Here is a 16,058-nt window from a genome sequence, read left to right as displayed (position 1 = left end):
ACTGGCCAGAGTCTAGCTCGTCCTCTTATCAATCAATCATATGGGACTAGCACACTATTTACACTACACCGTTGATAGCCCAAGCCCAGATCACCTTCAGTACAGATGCACCTAGCCGGGGCTAGCTCACCTGTGTCACGGTCTCGAACATCGGGATGAGGAAGAACCGGATGAATCCAATCTGGGCTGTGGGCTTGGTGACCTTGTCTCTGTCCATGAAGGGAGAGACCGGAAGCCCCTCTGATTTCTCTCGGTCACTCTGTGAGGAACAAACACTCACACATTAATGAAAGTATTCCATAGCATGGGCGATTTCTCTTACTCATTGGCACTCTCTGACCAAATGCCCCCTCTGATACCTGTCCAGGGGCCCCATCTCAGGTCTTCATCTAAGGGTCCTTTTGCACTGTGTCCTAATCCCCTTTCCATGTATGGCCTGTCTAGAGACCCACTCTCGCCCATGTGACCTGGCCTCACTCCTCCCACTCCTCTCTCGTGGCCCGGCTGGCGCCTCACTCTTCCCTCTCATTCTAAGTCCAGGTCAATTCTGTCCACTCGTGATCTGTCCTAAGGCCTCACTCTTCCTTACTAGGCTCTACCCACTCTCTCACACGCCTCTCTGTCCCTGTGTTTCACTCTGCCCTCTCTTCCTCTATCCTGGTGCCTTCTATCCACTCCTGCTATACCCTGGAGCTAGACTCTTCCTCTTAGCTGCCCTGAGGCCTCACTCTTCCCCCTGTCCTGGGGTCTTACTCTGCCCTCTGTCCTAGGGTCTTACTCTGCCCTCTGTCCTGGGGTCCCACTCTGCCCTCTTTCCTGTGGTATCACTGCCCTCTATCTTGGTGCTGTATATCCTCTGTGATTCTCTGTCCTGAGCCCCCTCTCCTCTCTCCCTCTGTCTGGGGTCTCACCCTCTCCTCACCCTTCTCTCTCTCTGAATCCTCTTTCTTCTCTTGCCCCCTGTCCTGGTAAAGTCTTTTCCATGTCATTTTCTGATATGGGTCCACTCCCTTTCCCGGTACTCTCCTGGTGCCGCACCCTTTTCCCCTTTACTCACTCGCCTGGAGCCACTCTCCTCTCTCACAATCTATCCTGGGGCCCTAGCTCTCATTTAAATTTCTGGACTAAAGGATTCAGGCTTTGCCATCCCTTCTCCTTCCCGGGTTCCCATTCTTCCCTCGCACCTCTGTCCAGAGGTTCCACTCTCTCCCCTCCACCCTCTCTGCTAGTGTCCCACTCTCTCCTTGCACCCTTTTTCCTGGTGAAGTCTTTCCCCTCCCATGTTCTGCTCTTGATGCCCATTTCCCCACTTCCACCTCTCTCCAGGGGTCCCACTGCCCCCTTTTGTCCACTGCCTAGTGGTCCAATTCTTCCAGGGGGTCCTAAGGTCTTATATCATGAGGTCCATGCCTTCTCTTCTTCTCTCGGTCTGGAGATTCATTTTATGCTCGTCTGAAAGAGCTAGCCAGCACGTGCACTCTGACAAAACTGAAGGAATCCGGGCCCAATCCTTGCAGGGCTGTGAGTCAGCGAGCCTGAGGGTGCAAGCTCTAAGAAACCTGGAAAATCACCAAGGGACATTTAGACACTAGAGCACTCCCTCTAGTGCCAGTGCATGAGCACTCACCAAGCCCATCAAGGTGGAACCTGTGAACGTGGTTTTAAAGACACTCTCTTGGCCGAAAGCAGCACCCTCGCCATCCCAGTACAGATCCTGCGGACATTGTGGCAAGAACCTACCCTATCAGGGCCCAGCCCAGCTAGACAAAGTGCGCTGTCTGCGGCAGGAACTTACCCTACCTAGGGGCCTGCCCAGCTCAGACGAAGTGTGGAATTTGCGGCAGGAACCTACCCTACCTAGGGGCCTGCCCAGCTAGACAAAGTGTGCTGTCTGCGGCAGGAACTTACCCTACCTAGGAACCTGCACAGCTCAGACGAAATGCGCTATCTGCGGCAAGAAGTTACCCTACCTAGTGGCCTGCCCAGCTCAGATAAAGTGTGCTGTCTGTGGCAAGAACTTACCCTACCTAAGGGCCTGCCCAGCTCAGACAAAGTGAGCTGTCTGTGGCAGGAACTTACCCTACCTAGGGGCCTGCCCAGCTCAGACAAAGTGTCAGTCTGAGGCAGGAACTCACCCTACGTAGGGGCCTGCTCAGCTCAGACAAAGTGCAGTGTCTGAGTTAGGAACTAACCCTACCTAGGGGCCTGCCCAGCTCAGACGAAGTGCGCTGTCTGCGGCAGATACTTACCATACCTAGGGGCCTGCCCAGCTCAGACAAAGTGTCAGTCTGCGGCAGGAACTAACCCTACCTAGGGGCCAGTCCAGCTCAGACAAAGTGCACTGTCTGTGTCAGGAACTTACACTATCTAGGGCCTCCCCAGCTCGGACAAAGTCGGCTGTCTGCGGCAAGAACCCATCCTACCTAGGGGCCTGCCCAGCTCAGACAAAGTGCGCTGTCTGAGGAAACTCACCCTACCTAGGGGCTTGCCCAGCTCAGACAAAGTGCGCTGTCGGCGGCAGGAACTCACCTTACTAGGGGCCTGCCCAGCTCAGACAAAGTGCGCTGTCTGAGGGAACTCACCCTACTAGGGGCCTATCCAGCTCAGACAAAGTGCGCTGTCTGCGGCAAACCAGATTGTTTTGCAAAGGTGTCCCTGTCTTCTAAACCACTTTGGGCATCGAAAAGTCTAGAGTCAATGACATGATTGCATCACATAAACATCTGGGTGAATGACATGGATGTCAACTATGAGGCAGAAGAGTCGGTACATGTCGAATACACTGTTGACCAGGGGCACTATCCAAAGCGCACACAACCCTGGTGCAAGGCCCTGGTAGGGAGCCAGCCAATTCAAGGCACTGGGGCGTAGATTAGCGTGATATCCAAAGCAACATTTGCGTCATTGATGACCTGACCATGCGAGTAAAAATCTGCACCTATGGTAATCAAACTACTGCCGATGGTAGGTGTGTTCGACACCAAACTCACCTGTAAGAGGCAGGCAGACCAGTAATAGTGTGTGGCACAGAAGGAGCAGTCTAAACATTAGCATGGTATATAATGGGGATAGATCGACAGAAAAAGGAGCGAGCATGCTCTTAAGCTGTTAAACTGTGGAAAGTCCATACCAAAGATCTGGGGAATCTCCATGAATACAACAGTCTGTTCCGTGGCACAGGCACACCTACACATAGATCAACCCATTCAACCGGTGGCAAACCGCCATCAAAGAGTGGCATTTAATCTCCACCCAAAGGTGGAAGAAGAGTTGAGGGATTTGTGGAAGCAGACATCATAGAGTAAGTCAAAGAACCTGCTGCATGGGTATCCCCCATAGGCATCACCAGATACCGCCAGGAGAAGTGTGGCTATGTGTGGACATGTGCATTCCGAATCTGCCCATTAGGAGGGAATGGCACATTACCCCCCACTGAGGATGAGCTCTTGAGTGAAATCAATGGAGCGTGTTGGTTCTCTAAAACGGACCTTAAGTCAGGATACCACCAGTTGCTGCTTGACCCCGTGTCATGATTCATTGCTACCTGGTCTGAAGAGGTACAAACACTACACTTTGGGACTTCCAGTGCAGCTGAGGTTTTTCAGAACACCACCTAGGTGATTCTGTCCAGACTGGCCAGGGTCAACAATGTCAGTGATGCCATATGGTATTTGCCCACACACTAAAACATCACCACCTCTACCTCCAGAAACCTCTAACGCACCTTCAAGACATTTGCCTCAGATGGAATCCCGTTAATTATGCATTTTTAAAACAAGACAGCAGCTTCCTTGGGTACTGTTTCTCCGTCGCAGGGGTAACGCCATGCCCAGTGAAGTTTGACAGTATCACGTCGGCCCGGTGGCTATTGTCCAGGACTAAGGTACATTTCCTGGCACGGTTATGAATTTTGGACGCTTTATAAAAACTTGACAAGTCTCATCGACCCTTTGAGGGGGCTTACAAAGGCCTTTGTACCCTGGACATGGAGTGAAGAACAACAGACTGCCTTCCAGTATGCAGAGACCGTTGTGTCAGCTTGGACAACGATTCCATACTTTGACCCCATGACGGACTCTGGCTTACGGGCAGTGTTAACACGAAAGCAATAGTTTTGGGCGGTGGGCTTTGGTCACTTATGCCAGTGGGGTGTTGGTGGCAATGCTATTCCCAAATTGAACCTGACCCTATTGCCTTTCATTGCAGACACTTACATTTGTACCTGTATCGTCACATGTGTGCTGACTATAAGCCTATAGCCCAATAATTCAAGACATCCCCCTCATACCCTTCTCCCAAGATTGAGAAGTTTTGGTAGTCGACAGGCTAGCCTTTTAGAACCCTGCTCGCCCCTGGCCAGCAACCAGTAAGATGAGGGAGGGGTGCGGGGCAATGTTCAGTTGGCAACAGAGAGGTCTCTCCTATTGACAATGTCTTTCGAAGACATAACGACAGCCACCAATGCAGATGATGGTCTCCAATTGGCTGTTCAAGCAATTTGAACATGTGAATGAAAGAGGATGTGGAAACCTGACAGCCCACACTCCCAAAGCACAAGTTTTGACCTCCCTGTACAACGCCTGTAATGGAGTGGTGTCGCCCTCAGAAGGCGGCCTGCACAAGGAAAACCACATCGTGATTCCCCAGGCCTTGGCCCTGCAGCAGTTCAGCTACCTCACGCCGGCCAATAAGGGAGGGTAAAAATAAAGCACAAACTCAGGAAAAATGTTTGGTTCCCACTGTTGGATGACTTATTGGAGAATACCGTGAAGGAGTGTGTACTGTGCCAAACACCAAGCAGGCCTGAACATGGTACCAGTCATTGTTAATGATGTCACAACATCCCCCTGGGTCAGAGCAAGTGCAGAATTTGGGAGTTTGTCAGATGAGTGGTGTGCCCTAGTAATTATAGATGACTATTGCAAGTACCTGATGTTAAGTTAGTGAACACCAACTCGGCAGAGGAAGTGATTCCCAAGTTTGAGAATTTTATGGCAACTTACGGTGTCACCCATTAACTCACGACTGACAATGGTCCCAATTTCATAGCAAGAAATGTCAAACTACCTCTGACAACTTCGCATCAAGCATCTGAAAGTGACCCCAAGATGGCTTAAGCGAATGGGGAGGCTGAAAGATTTATGAGAACTCTCAGTTAGTGACACAAATAGCCCTAGCAGATCACCAGGATGTTAATAAAGCAGCTCTTCCATTTTTAGGGTGACCCAACTGACACCTCACACCATGACAAGGCGAGCTCCTATCGAGCTGTGCCTGGGAAGGGTGGTAGTGGATGAAATCCGCACCATCCGGTGTGGACCCCAAGGCCTGTTAAAGAGGCGGCCGTGGCCATATGATGAAAAGCCCAGTCGAAAGCACAGAGCCAAAGAATCAAAGCTGGCTGTGGGTGACCTGGCACTGTTCAAGGATGGGCACCAGGGAACCATATTCCGCCTCATCAACTAACCCCATGGAAGATTGTCCAGGACCATGAGATGACGCATCCGCAAAAAGGAGATTGGAAGAACTGACAAGGAACGGATCCTTATTCTGCTGGTTTCTAGGTCTGAACACCAAAGGCGAGATCCCATACTAGAAGATGGAGACTTAGGGGACAACAACATGGTCTGTGGTCCGGACCACAGCAACCACCGTGAGGTGGCATCATCCACCAGTGATCTGTTGGGCAAAGTTACAACAGGGGTCGCAGATGCTGGGACCGAGAGAGGGTGGAAGAACCTCACTTTCATCTCGTTGCTGCCAGTCACTACTTGAATAATAAGCCAATTCTTAATCATTCTCTGTTCTTCTACGTCTTTCCTGAAAGCTCCAAACTGTCGTTTAAAAAAGCAACAGCCGATCCCTTCCCTCCATCAAGAGATCATCCTGTCCCTGACGCCCATCCCTACTCTTCTCTCGAAGCACCACCATGTTCAGTAACATCATGTCTTCTTTCAATTTATTCCATTACCGTAATATTGGGAGGAGTGGGCGATCTGTACAGTAGCTATACTATAATGGTGACCTGTGCAATAGCTATACTATAATGGTGATTTGTACAGTAGCTATACAATAATTGCGATCTGTACAGTAGCTATACTATAATGGTGATCTGTACAGTAGCTATACTATAATGGCGATCTGTACAATACCTATACTATAATGGCGATCTGTACAGTAGCTATACTATAATGGTGATCTGTACAGTAGCTATACTATAATGGCGATCTGTACAATAGCTATACTATAATGGCGATCTGTACAGTAGCTATACTATAATGGTGATCTGTACAGTAGCTATACTATAATGGCGATCTGTACAGTAGCTATACTATAATGGTGATCTGTACAGTAGCTATACTATAATGGCAATCTGTACAATACCTATACTATAATGGCGATCTGTACAGTAGCTATTCTATAATGGCGATCTGTACAGTAGCTATACTATAATGGCGATCTGTACAATAGCTATACTATAATGGCGATCTGTACAGTAGCTATACTATAATGGCGATCTGTACAGTAGCTATACTATAATGGCGATCTGTACAGTAGCTATACTATAATGGCGATCTGTACAATACCTATACTATAATGGTGATCTGTACAGTAGCTATACAATAATTGCGATCTGTACAGTAGCTATACTATAATGGTGATCTGTACAGTAGCTATACTATAATGGCGATCTGTACAATAGCTATACTATAATGGCGATCTGTACAGTAGCTATACTATAATGGCGATCTGTACAATAGCTATACTATAATGGCGATCTGTACAGTAGCTATACTATAATGGTGATCTGTACAGTAGCTATACTATAATGGTGATCTGTACAGTAGCTATACTATAATGGCGATCTGTACAATACCTATACTATAATGGCGATCTGTACAGTAGCTATTCTATAATGGCGATCTGTACAGTAGCTATACTAAAATGGCGATCTGTACAATAGCTATACTATAATGGCGATCTGTACAGTAGCTATACTATAATGGCGATCTGTACAATAGCTATACTATAATGGCGATCTGTACAATACCTATACTATAATGGTGATCTGTACAGTAGCTATACTATAATGGCGATCTGTACAATACCTATAGTATAATGGTGATCTGTACAGTAGCTATACTATAATGGCGATCTGTACAATAGCTATACTATAATGGCGATCTGTACAGTAGCTATACTATAATGGTGATCTGAACAATAGCTATACTATAATGGCGATCTGTACAGTAGCTATACTATAATGGCGATCTGTACAGTAGCTATACTATAATGGTGATCTGTACAATACCTATACTATAATGGTGATCTGTACAGTAGCTATACTATAATGGCGATCTGTACAATAGCTATACTATAATGGCGATCTGTACAGTAGCTATACTATAATGGTGATCTGTACAATAACTATACTATAATGGTGATCTGTACAATACCTATACTATAATGGTGATCTGTACAGTAGCTATACTATAATGGCGATCTGTACAGTAGCTATACTATAATGGCGATCTGTACAATACCTATACTATAATGGCGGTCTGTACAATACCTATACTATAATGGTGATCTGTACAGTAGCTATACTATAATGGCGATCTGTACAGTAGCTATACTATAATGGCGATCTGTACAATACCTATACTATAATGGCGATCTGTACAATACCTATACTATAATGGCGATCTGTACAGTAGCTGTACTATAATGGCGATCTGTACAGTACCTATACTATAATGGCGATCTGTACAGTAGCTGTACTATAATGGCGATCTGTACAATAGCTATACTATAATGGCGATCTGTACAGTAGCTATACTATAATGGCGATCTGTACAATAGCTATACTATAATGGCGATCTGTACAGTAGCTATACTATAATGGTGATCTGTACAATACCTATACTATAATGGTGATCTGTACAGTAGCTATACTATAATGGCGATCTGTACAGTAGCTATACTATAATGGCGATCTGTACAATACCTATACTATAATGGCGATCTGTACAATACCTATACTATAATGGCGATCTGTACAGTAGCTATACTATAATGGCGATCTGCACAATAGCTATACTATAATGGCGATCTGTACAGTAGCTATACTATAATGGTGATCTGCACAGTAGCCATACTATAATGGCGATCTGTACAGTAGCTATACTATAATGGTGATGTGTACAGTAGCTATACTATAATGGCGATCTGTACAAAACCTATACTATAATGGCGATCTGTACAGTAGCTATGCTATAATGGCGATCTGTACAGTAGCTATACTATAATGGCGATCTGTACAATACCTATACTATAATGGCGATCTCTACAGTAGCTATACTATAATGGCGATCTGTACAATACCTATACTATAATGGTGATCTGTACAGTAGCTATACTATAATGGCGATCTGTACAATACCTGTACTATAATGGTGATCTGTACAGTAGCTATACTATAATGGTGATCTGTACAGTAGCTATACTATAATGGCAATCTGTACAATACCTATACTATAATGGCGATCTGTACAGTAGCTATACTATAATGGCGATCTGTAAAATAGCTATACTATAATGGCGATCTGTACAGTAGCTATACTATAATGGCGATCTGTACAGTAGCTATACTATAATTGCGATCTATACAGGAGCTATACAATAATGGCGATCTGTACAGTAGCTATACTATAATGGCGATCTATACAATAACTATACTACAATGGTAATCTGTACAGTAGCTATACTATAATGACAATCTGTACAGTAGCTATACTATAATGGCGATCTGTACAGTAGCTATACTACAATGGCGATCTGTACAGTAGCTATACTATAATGGTGATCTGTACAGTGGCTATACTATAATGGTGATCCGCACAGTAGCCATACTATAATGGCGATCTGTACAATAACTATACTACAATGGCGATCTGTACAGTAGCTATACTATAATGGCGATCTGTACAGTAGCTATACTATAATTGCGATCTGTACAGTAGCTATACTATAATGGTGATCTGTACAGTAGCTATACAATAATTGCGATCTGTACAGTAGCTATACTAAATGGTGATCTGTAGAGTAGCTATACTATAATGGTGATCTGTACAATAACTATACTATAATGGTGATCTGTACAGTAGCTATACTATAATGGCGTTCTGTACAATAACTATACTACAATGGCGATCTGTACAGTAGCTATACTATAATGGCGATCTGTACAGTGCTATACTATAATGGTGATCTGTACAATAACCATACTATAATTGCGATCTGTACAGTAGCTATACTATAATGGTGATCTGTACAGTAGCTATACAATAATTGCGATCTGTACAGTAGCTATACTATAATGGTGATCTGTAGAGTAGCTATACTATAATGGTGATCTGTACAATAACTATACTATAATGGTGATCTGTACAGTAGCTATACAATAATTGTGATCTGTACATTAGCTATACTATAATGGTGATCTGTAGAGTAGCTATACTATAATGGTGATCTGTACAATAGCTATACTATAATGGTGATCTGTACGGTAGCTATACAATAATTGCGATCTGTACAATAACTATACTATAATGGTGATCTGTACAGTAGCTATACAATAATTGCGATCTGTACAGTAGCTATACTATAATGGTGATCTGTAGAGTAGCTATACTATAATGGTGATCTGTACAATAACTATACTATAATGGTGATCTGTACAGTAGCTATACAATAATTACGATCTGTACAGTAGCTATACTATAATGGTTATCTGTAGAGTAGGTATACTATAATGGTGATCTGTACAATAACTATACTATAATGGTGATCTGTACAATAACTATACTATAATGGTGATCTGTACAGTAGCTATACTATAATGGTGATCTGTACAATAACTATACTATAATGGTGATCTGTACAGTAGCTATACAATAATTGCGATCTGTACAGTAGCTATACTATAATGGTGATCTGTACAATACCTATACTATAATGGTGATCTGTACAGTAGCTATACTATAATGGTGATCTGTACAGTAACCATACTATAATGGTGATCTGTACAATAACTATACTATAATGGTGATCTGTACAGTAGCTATACTATAATGGTGATCTGTACAGTAGCCATACTATAATGGTGATCTGTACAATAACTATACTATAATGGTGATCTGTACAGTAGCTAAACAATAATCGCGATCTGTACAGTAGCTATACTATAATGGTGATCTGTACAGTAGCTATCCTATAATGGTGATCTGTACAGTAGCTATACTATAATGGTGATCTGTACAGTAGCCATACTATAAAGGCGATCTGTACAATAGCTATACTATAATAGTGATCTGTACAGTAGCTATACAATAATTGCGATCTGTACAATAACTATACTATAATGGCGATCTGTACAGTAGCTATCCTATAACGGCAATCTGTACAGTAGATAAACTATAATGGTGATCTGTACAGTAGCCATACTATAATGGTGATCCGCACAGTAGCCATAATATAATGGCGATCTGTACAATAACTATACTACAATGGCGATCTGTACAGTAGCTATACTATAATGGCGATCTGTACAGTAGCTATACTATAATGGTGATCCGCACAGTAGCCATACTATAATGGCGATCTGTACAATAACTATACTGTTATGCCGATCTGCATAAAAATAAAGACATCACCTGCATGAAGTACTCTTCCAGTAAGCAGTCTGCCCAGAGATCGGCCACCTCCAGGGGTCGGACCTCGTTCGAGATGTCGCAGCATTTTATCAGCACCATCTTCAGCTGAGAGAGAGAGACCAGAAATATTAGTGATGCTGTGGAAGGGCCTGTGGATACAGGATTGTTGGGGTACATAGAAGATGGTGCATTCATAAACTCACAGAAAAAAGCCCTTACCAATGCGTGTCCCAAACTGTGGGTCGGGACACACGGGTCGTTCTCGCGAGATGATTTTTGGTAAGTCGCGAAAGCCCTGGTCTATGTGTAAGCAAAAGTTAGAATGATGAACCTGGTTTGTGCACGGCTGCAAAGGTGCTGAACAATGTCCCTAGTCCAGTTTTAAAACAAACCCTTGCTAGTCTTCCCCAGATAGACTCCGGGTCAAACATGAAGTATTTGTTGCTGTGTTTTTACTTCACGATGCCATTTCAACAGAGAATGGGATTGTGCACAACCATACCACTATAACGTTCACACAAATAAAGAAATACGGATGTGCCGAATGGCTAGAGCTGCCGACTATGAATATGGGGAAACATGTTTGAGTCTCAGCGTTGGCTCAACACCTTTGGTTTTGGGCAGATCACTTAATCTGTGTTTATAATTAAATGAATCTGACCTTGTGTAATGTAATCTGGTGCTTCGGCAAACCAGAGCACTCTCCACTTTATCTTATTCTGCCCCCGATACAGAGAGGCCAGAACATTTTTTAGCACCATTTTTAAGGGAAATCCGCCCTGTACATATATTGATGGTTTAAACTTTCTGCACACTTTGGCCACTCCTGTTATTTGCACTGCGGTATCCAATTATATTAAAGTTACAATGGCGTAACGAGTTTCGGAGACTGAATAAGATTGTTGGAATTGCTCATGGTCCATATTTACATTGTTGGAATTCTTCTTTTTTTACAATCTGTGTAATACTATATTGTCCTAAACCTTTGTACTTTATGTATTGAAATTTTTTACAAAGGTGTTACAAATTTCTTAAACTGTAATGTTTTTATTTTGTCAAACTTTTATGGTTCATGGAACCGAAATAAGGTTATTCTTGACTTGACTTGTAATCTAGTGCTCATGCGAAGTGCTCCACTGCCCATGGGCTGTGCTCCATACTCTGATGTTGAAGGGGTTTCTCAAATTTGCTAAAATCCCTGGAATTAACACCAAGATTTTTCAGAGGCCTTGTGATCTTAGTGGACGGGTGCCATAAGCCAGCACCTCACTCTGAAATGTATTCCAGCTCCAGACTTCAGTCCAGTTCACCATCTGCTAATTTTATGAGCACATCAATATTTTTGCCACAGTCCGTTTTTAAAGGGTGTGACTATGGGCTTGAGTTAAAAAAAAAAATTCTGTTATTACATTACAAAATTTCTCCGTCTCATGTCCGTTAAAGCTCAGTGGGTCACGAAAGTGTGTTCTAAAAACTGGGTCGAGGTTCTAAAACGTTTGGGAAGCACTGCGTTAGAAACTAGAATCCAGCTAAAACACCCACCTCTGCATTATACAAATATGAAGCGCATTCTTTCCTGTGTGAACCTTGAGAAAGCATCAAAGTGGTCGAAACGTGTTGGCTGTGATAAATGAGAAAGCGTGACAATAAGGTAACTTTTCTGCAAAGTGTTATGTTAATGTGATTTAATTCTCCGAGGAGCATGGCACATGGGTATGCCTTTGAACTGAACTTGTGGTAGTAACACTATGAAACGTCAATTGGACTCTCCTACTAAGACACCGAGAGGCCGGTGAATACTTGATTTGAATCTTCGACAACAAGGTCGCAAAGTGGAGCATAATTTGGAAGCATTTCAAAGACATATCAGACTGCTTCCCACGCTGTTACTAACTGGACATAGTGCCCCGTGAGTAACTTTCTTTCTGTTACCATACTAGCCTCTTCCCACTAAGCGTGTAATTATTGTATCTTAGGGAGACAATTCTTTCACTTTTGTGCAAAACAAATTTTATTACTAATTTTTTTAATTACAAATGGGATTTGCATGTTGTTCTTAATAATGTTGTGGAATAGCACAATAGCCTCATTCCCGCATGTGTAATCCAGTGGCTGTTGTGTTTTTTCTGTGCACAGCAGTTACTTGCCCACTTTGACTGTGGCATGTAAAGTGCCGCTGGAACGGTGGCTGTTTGGGGCTTGTCCTATCTTTATGTCTAGGCAGTGACCTTTCAGCCATTCTGAATGGCACAAGAGCGCTTACCAGCAGTAACAAATGCCACCTCTCTTTACTTATGGAAATTGCTGAGCTGAATGAATTAGCTGTTCCAATACGTTTATTCAAAAGTCCAGTGTCTCTGTCTAAGTCCATCACTGACCACTCCAGTGTTCACTGAACTAGTTAATTTACTTTGTTTAAGTTGTTGTCCTTATCGAGGAACTTTTTGTTGAACTAAAAACAGGAAACGTTTACGGGGTAACTCAATGTTCTAAGTAAAATAGACTATGGTCAGCTGGAGCGCCCCCTGCCACTGAACCCAGTCCTTCTTCATTGCTGCTGTCAGTACTCTTGCTCGCCCGCTAGGTGGCGGTCATCGAGTTCTCACCGAGGTCACGTGCGCCTGGTCGGTGAAGTCGAACTGCTCCAAGTTCTCTTTGAACCCATCGATGATCTCCTTGTGTCTGGCCATGTCTGTGGCTAGAATCAGAGCGATTATACCCTGGAGAAAGAAAGATGAGAAAAGAATAAAACATTTAAAAACTTTCTGCAGTTTGATGCTCTCTGTACGTGTCTGACATCGCTTCACCCTCAAAGGGGCCATTTGCTTCTCTTTGCCCAGTCCTGCATCTCTAACAATCAGCAACAACAGGCGTTCCAGAATGTTCCTTCGTTTGATGATGTCATTGGGGCTTTTCAGACATACAGTGACATCATTCACTGGGCGCCTCCTTCGACACACCCCCTCTCTACATTGGTGTCCCTGTCCAAGAGTTCATTAACCTGATCTTTTGTGCTGCATCTCGGGGGAATGACTAGAATTCCTTGTCCTGCGGCCCTAAACAGTAATTTCTTGTAGGGTCCAACTATTAGCTTTGGTCAGGATTGTGCTAAAAAGTCACTGAGGTCCAAACTGTTCAAGGGTGTATGCCTGGGGTCGGGTAACCCATCATCTGTTCAAAGCTGGAACCAAGGAAAGACTGAAGGGGTCATTTAGACCCCGGGGGATGGTCCACTGGACCACTAGGTGTGCGTAGGTCATCGGTGGATAGTCCACTGGACCTCTAGGTGCGCATAGGTCATCGTGGATGGTCCACTGGACTCCTAGGTGCGCGTAGGTCATCGGTGGATGCTCCACTGGACCTCTAGGTGTGCGTAGGTCATCAGTGGATGGTCCACTGAACCCCTTGGTGTGTGTAGGTCATCGGTGGATAGTCTACTGGACCTCTAGGTGCGCATAGGTCATCGTGGATGGTCCACTGGACTCCTAGGTGCACGTAGGTCATCGGTGGATGGTCCACTGGACCTCTAGGTGTGCGGAGGTCATCAGTGGATGGTCCACTGGACCCCTAGGTGTGTAGTCCACTGGACTCCTAGGTGTGCGTAGGTCATCGGTGGATGCTCCACTGGACCCCTACTAGGTGTGCGTAGGTCATCGGTGGAGACCACTAGGTGTGCTTAGGTCACAGTGGCTGGTCCACTGGACCCCTAGATGTGCGTAGGTCATCGGTGGATGGTCCACTGGACCTCTAGATGCATGCAGGTCATCAGCGGATGGTCCACTGGAACCCTAGGTGTGCGTAGGTCATCAGTGGATGCTCCACTGGACCCCTAGGTGCACGTAGGTCAACGGTGGATGGTCCACTGGACCTCTAGGTGTGTGTAGGTAATCGGTGAATGCTCCACTGGACCCTTAGGTGTGCGTAGGTCATCGGTGGATGGTCCACTGGACCTCTAGATGCACGTAGGTCATCGGTGGATTGTGCACTGGACCACTAGGTGCACGTAGGTCATCGGTGGATGGTCCACTGGACCACTAGGTGTGCGTAGGTCATGACATCTGCCACTCTGGTGGAGGACCAGCCATCCACAAGTGCGGCGGCTTCCCTTATCACACTGAATGTTCCCCCAGTGTGCACCGTGCCTGCAAGTGGCCACTCAACAAGCATGTCAGCGTGCCCAGTGGGGAACAAAGAGGATGACCAGTGGGTGGGGCAGGGTAAATACCTGTCCCTAGCCCACTGCGCGCCGGAAATGATGCGGCAGAGGCGCCGGACATAGAAGGACTCCTGTGAGAAAGAGTCCCAGTGACTGGTGTGTGGGGATGTGCCCAATGCTGCACTAAGATGGCCGCCCTCTTACAGGGGCACACTGCGTGCGCCGCGGGCAGCCGCATTTCATTCAGATATGACAAAGTCCCAAAGCAGGAATTTGTTTTCTCTAAACAAAAATCAGTAGTCTGATGTGCAGGTAATGTTTCTTCCTATACAGGGCACCTATTTAACATTTACCTACTCATTTGTACTACGCATTAAGTGTTGAAGGGAGTTTTTCTCCCTACAGATGGCACCCATTTAATATTTACCTCCCGGGTTGTCATGTGTCGGCAACGGTCACTGTGCTTGATGGCCACTAGGCGGATCGTCCACCAGGTCGGATGTTTACACTGCGGACCTGCGGAGCTTCCCCTAATTCTAAATAGAGCAGGAGAACTGTGAGGTTGGCATGGGAGGACCACCGCAGATGTAAGGCAGGAGCACCACTGATGTAAGGCGGGCGCACCCCAGATGTCCGCAGATGTAAGGCGGGAGTACCGCAGATGTAAGGAGGGAGCACTGCAGATGTAAGGTAGGAGCACCGCTGATGTAAGGCGGGAGCACCCCAGATGTCCGCAGATGTAAGGCGGGAGTACCGCAGATGTAAGCAGGGAGCACTGCAGATGTAAGGCAGGAGTACCGCAGATGTAAGGCGGGAGCACCGCAGATGTAAGGAGGGAGCACCGCAGATGTAAGGTAGGAGCACCGCTGATGTAAGGCGGGAGCACCGCAGATGTACGGAGGGAGCACCGCAGATGTAAGGTAGGAGCACCGCAGATGTAAGGTAGGAGCACCGCAGATGTAAGGTAGGGGCACTAGAGATGTAAGGCAGGAGCTCCGCAGATGTAAGGCGGGAGCACCGCAGATGTAAGGAGGGAGCACCGCAGATGTAAGGCGGGAGCACCGCAGATGTAAGGCGGGAGCACCGCAGATGTAAGGCGGGAGCACCGCAGATGTAAGGAGGGAGCACCGCAGATGTAAGGTAGGAGCACCGCTGATGTAAGGTGGGAGCACCCCAGATGTAAGGCG

General features: G+C 45.4%; 1 protein-coding gene across 1 annotated transcript in view; it reads right to left on the bottom strand.

Moving 5' to 3' along the window:
• PDE9A (phosphodiesterase 9A) overlaps window positions 1–16,058 on the bottom strand; it is a 427,071-nt gene that overhangs the window by 67,054 nt on the left and 343,959 nt on the right. The window contains exons 14-16 of the mRNA XM_085623687.1: window positions 13,322–13,435; window positions 10,716–10,820; window positions 131–259 (exon numbers count right to left, since the gene is read on the bottom strand). Coding sequence (XP_085479813.1) covers window positions 131–259; window positions 10,716–10,820; window positions 13,322–13,435 — 348 coding nt within the window. The remainder of the gene's footprint in view (window positions 1–130; window positions 260–10,715; window positions 10,821–13,321; window positions 13,436–16,058) is intronic.

Source organism: Triturus cristatus, chromosome 8 (genome assembly GCF_964204655.1).
Source record: "Triturus cristatus chromosome 8, aTriCri1.1, whole genome shotgun sequence".
Taxonomy (NCBI): domain Eukaryota; kingdom Metazoa; phylum Chordata; class Amphibia; order Caudata; family Salamandridae; genus Triturus; species Triturus cristatus.
This window is presented reverse-complemented; position numbering and strand designations above follow the sequence as displayed.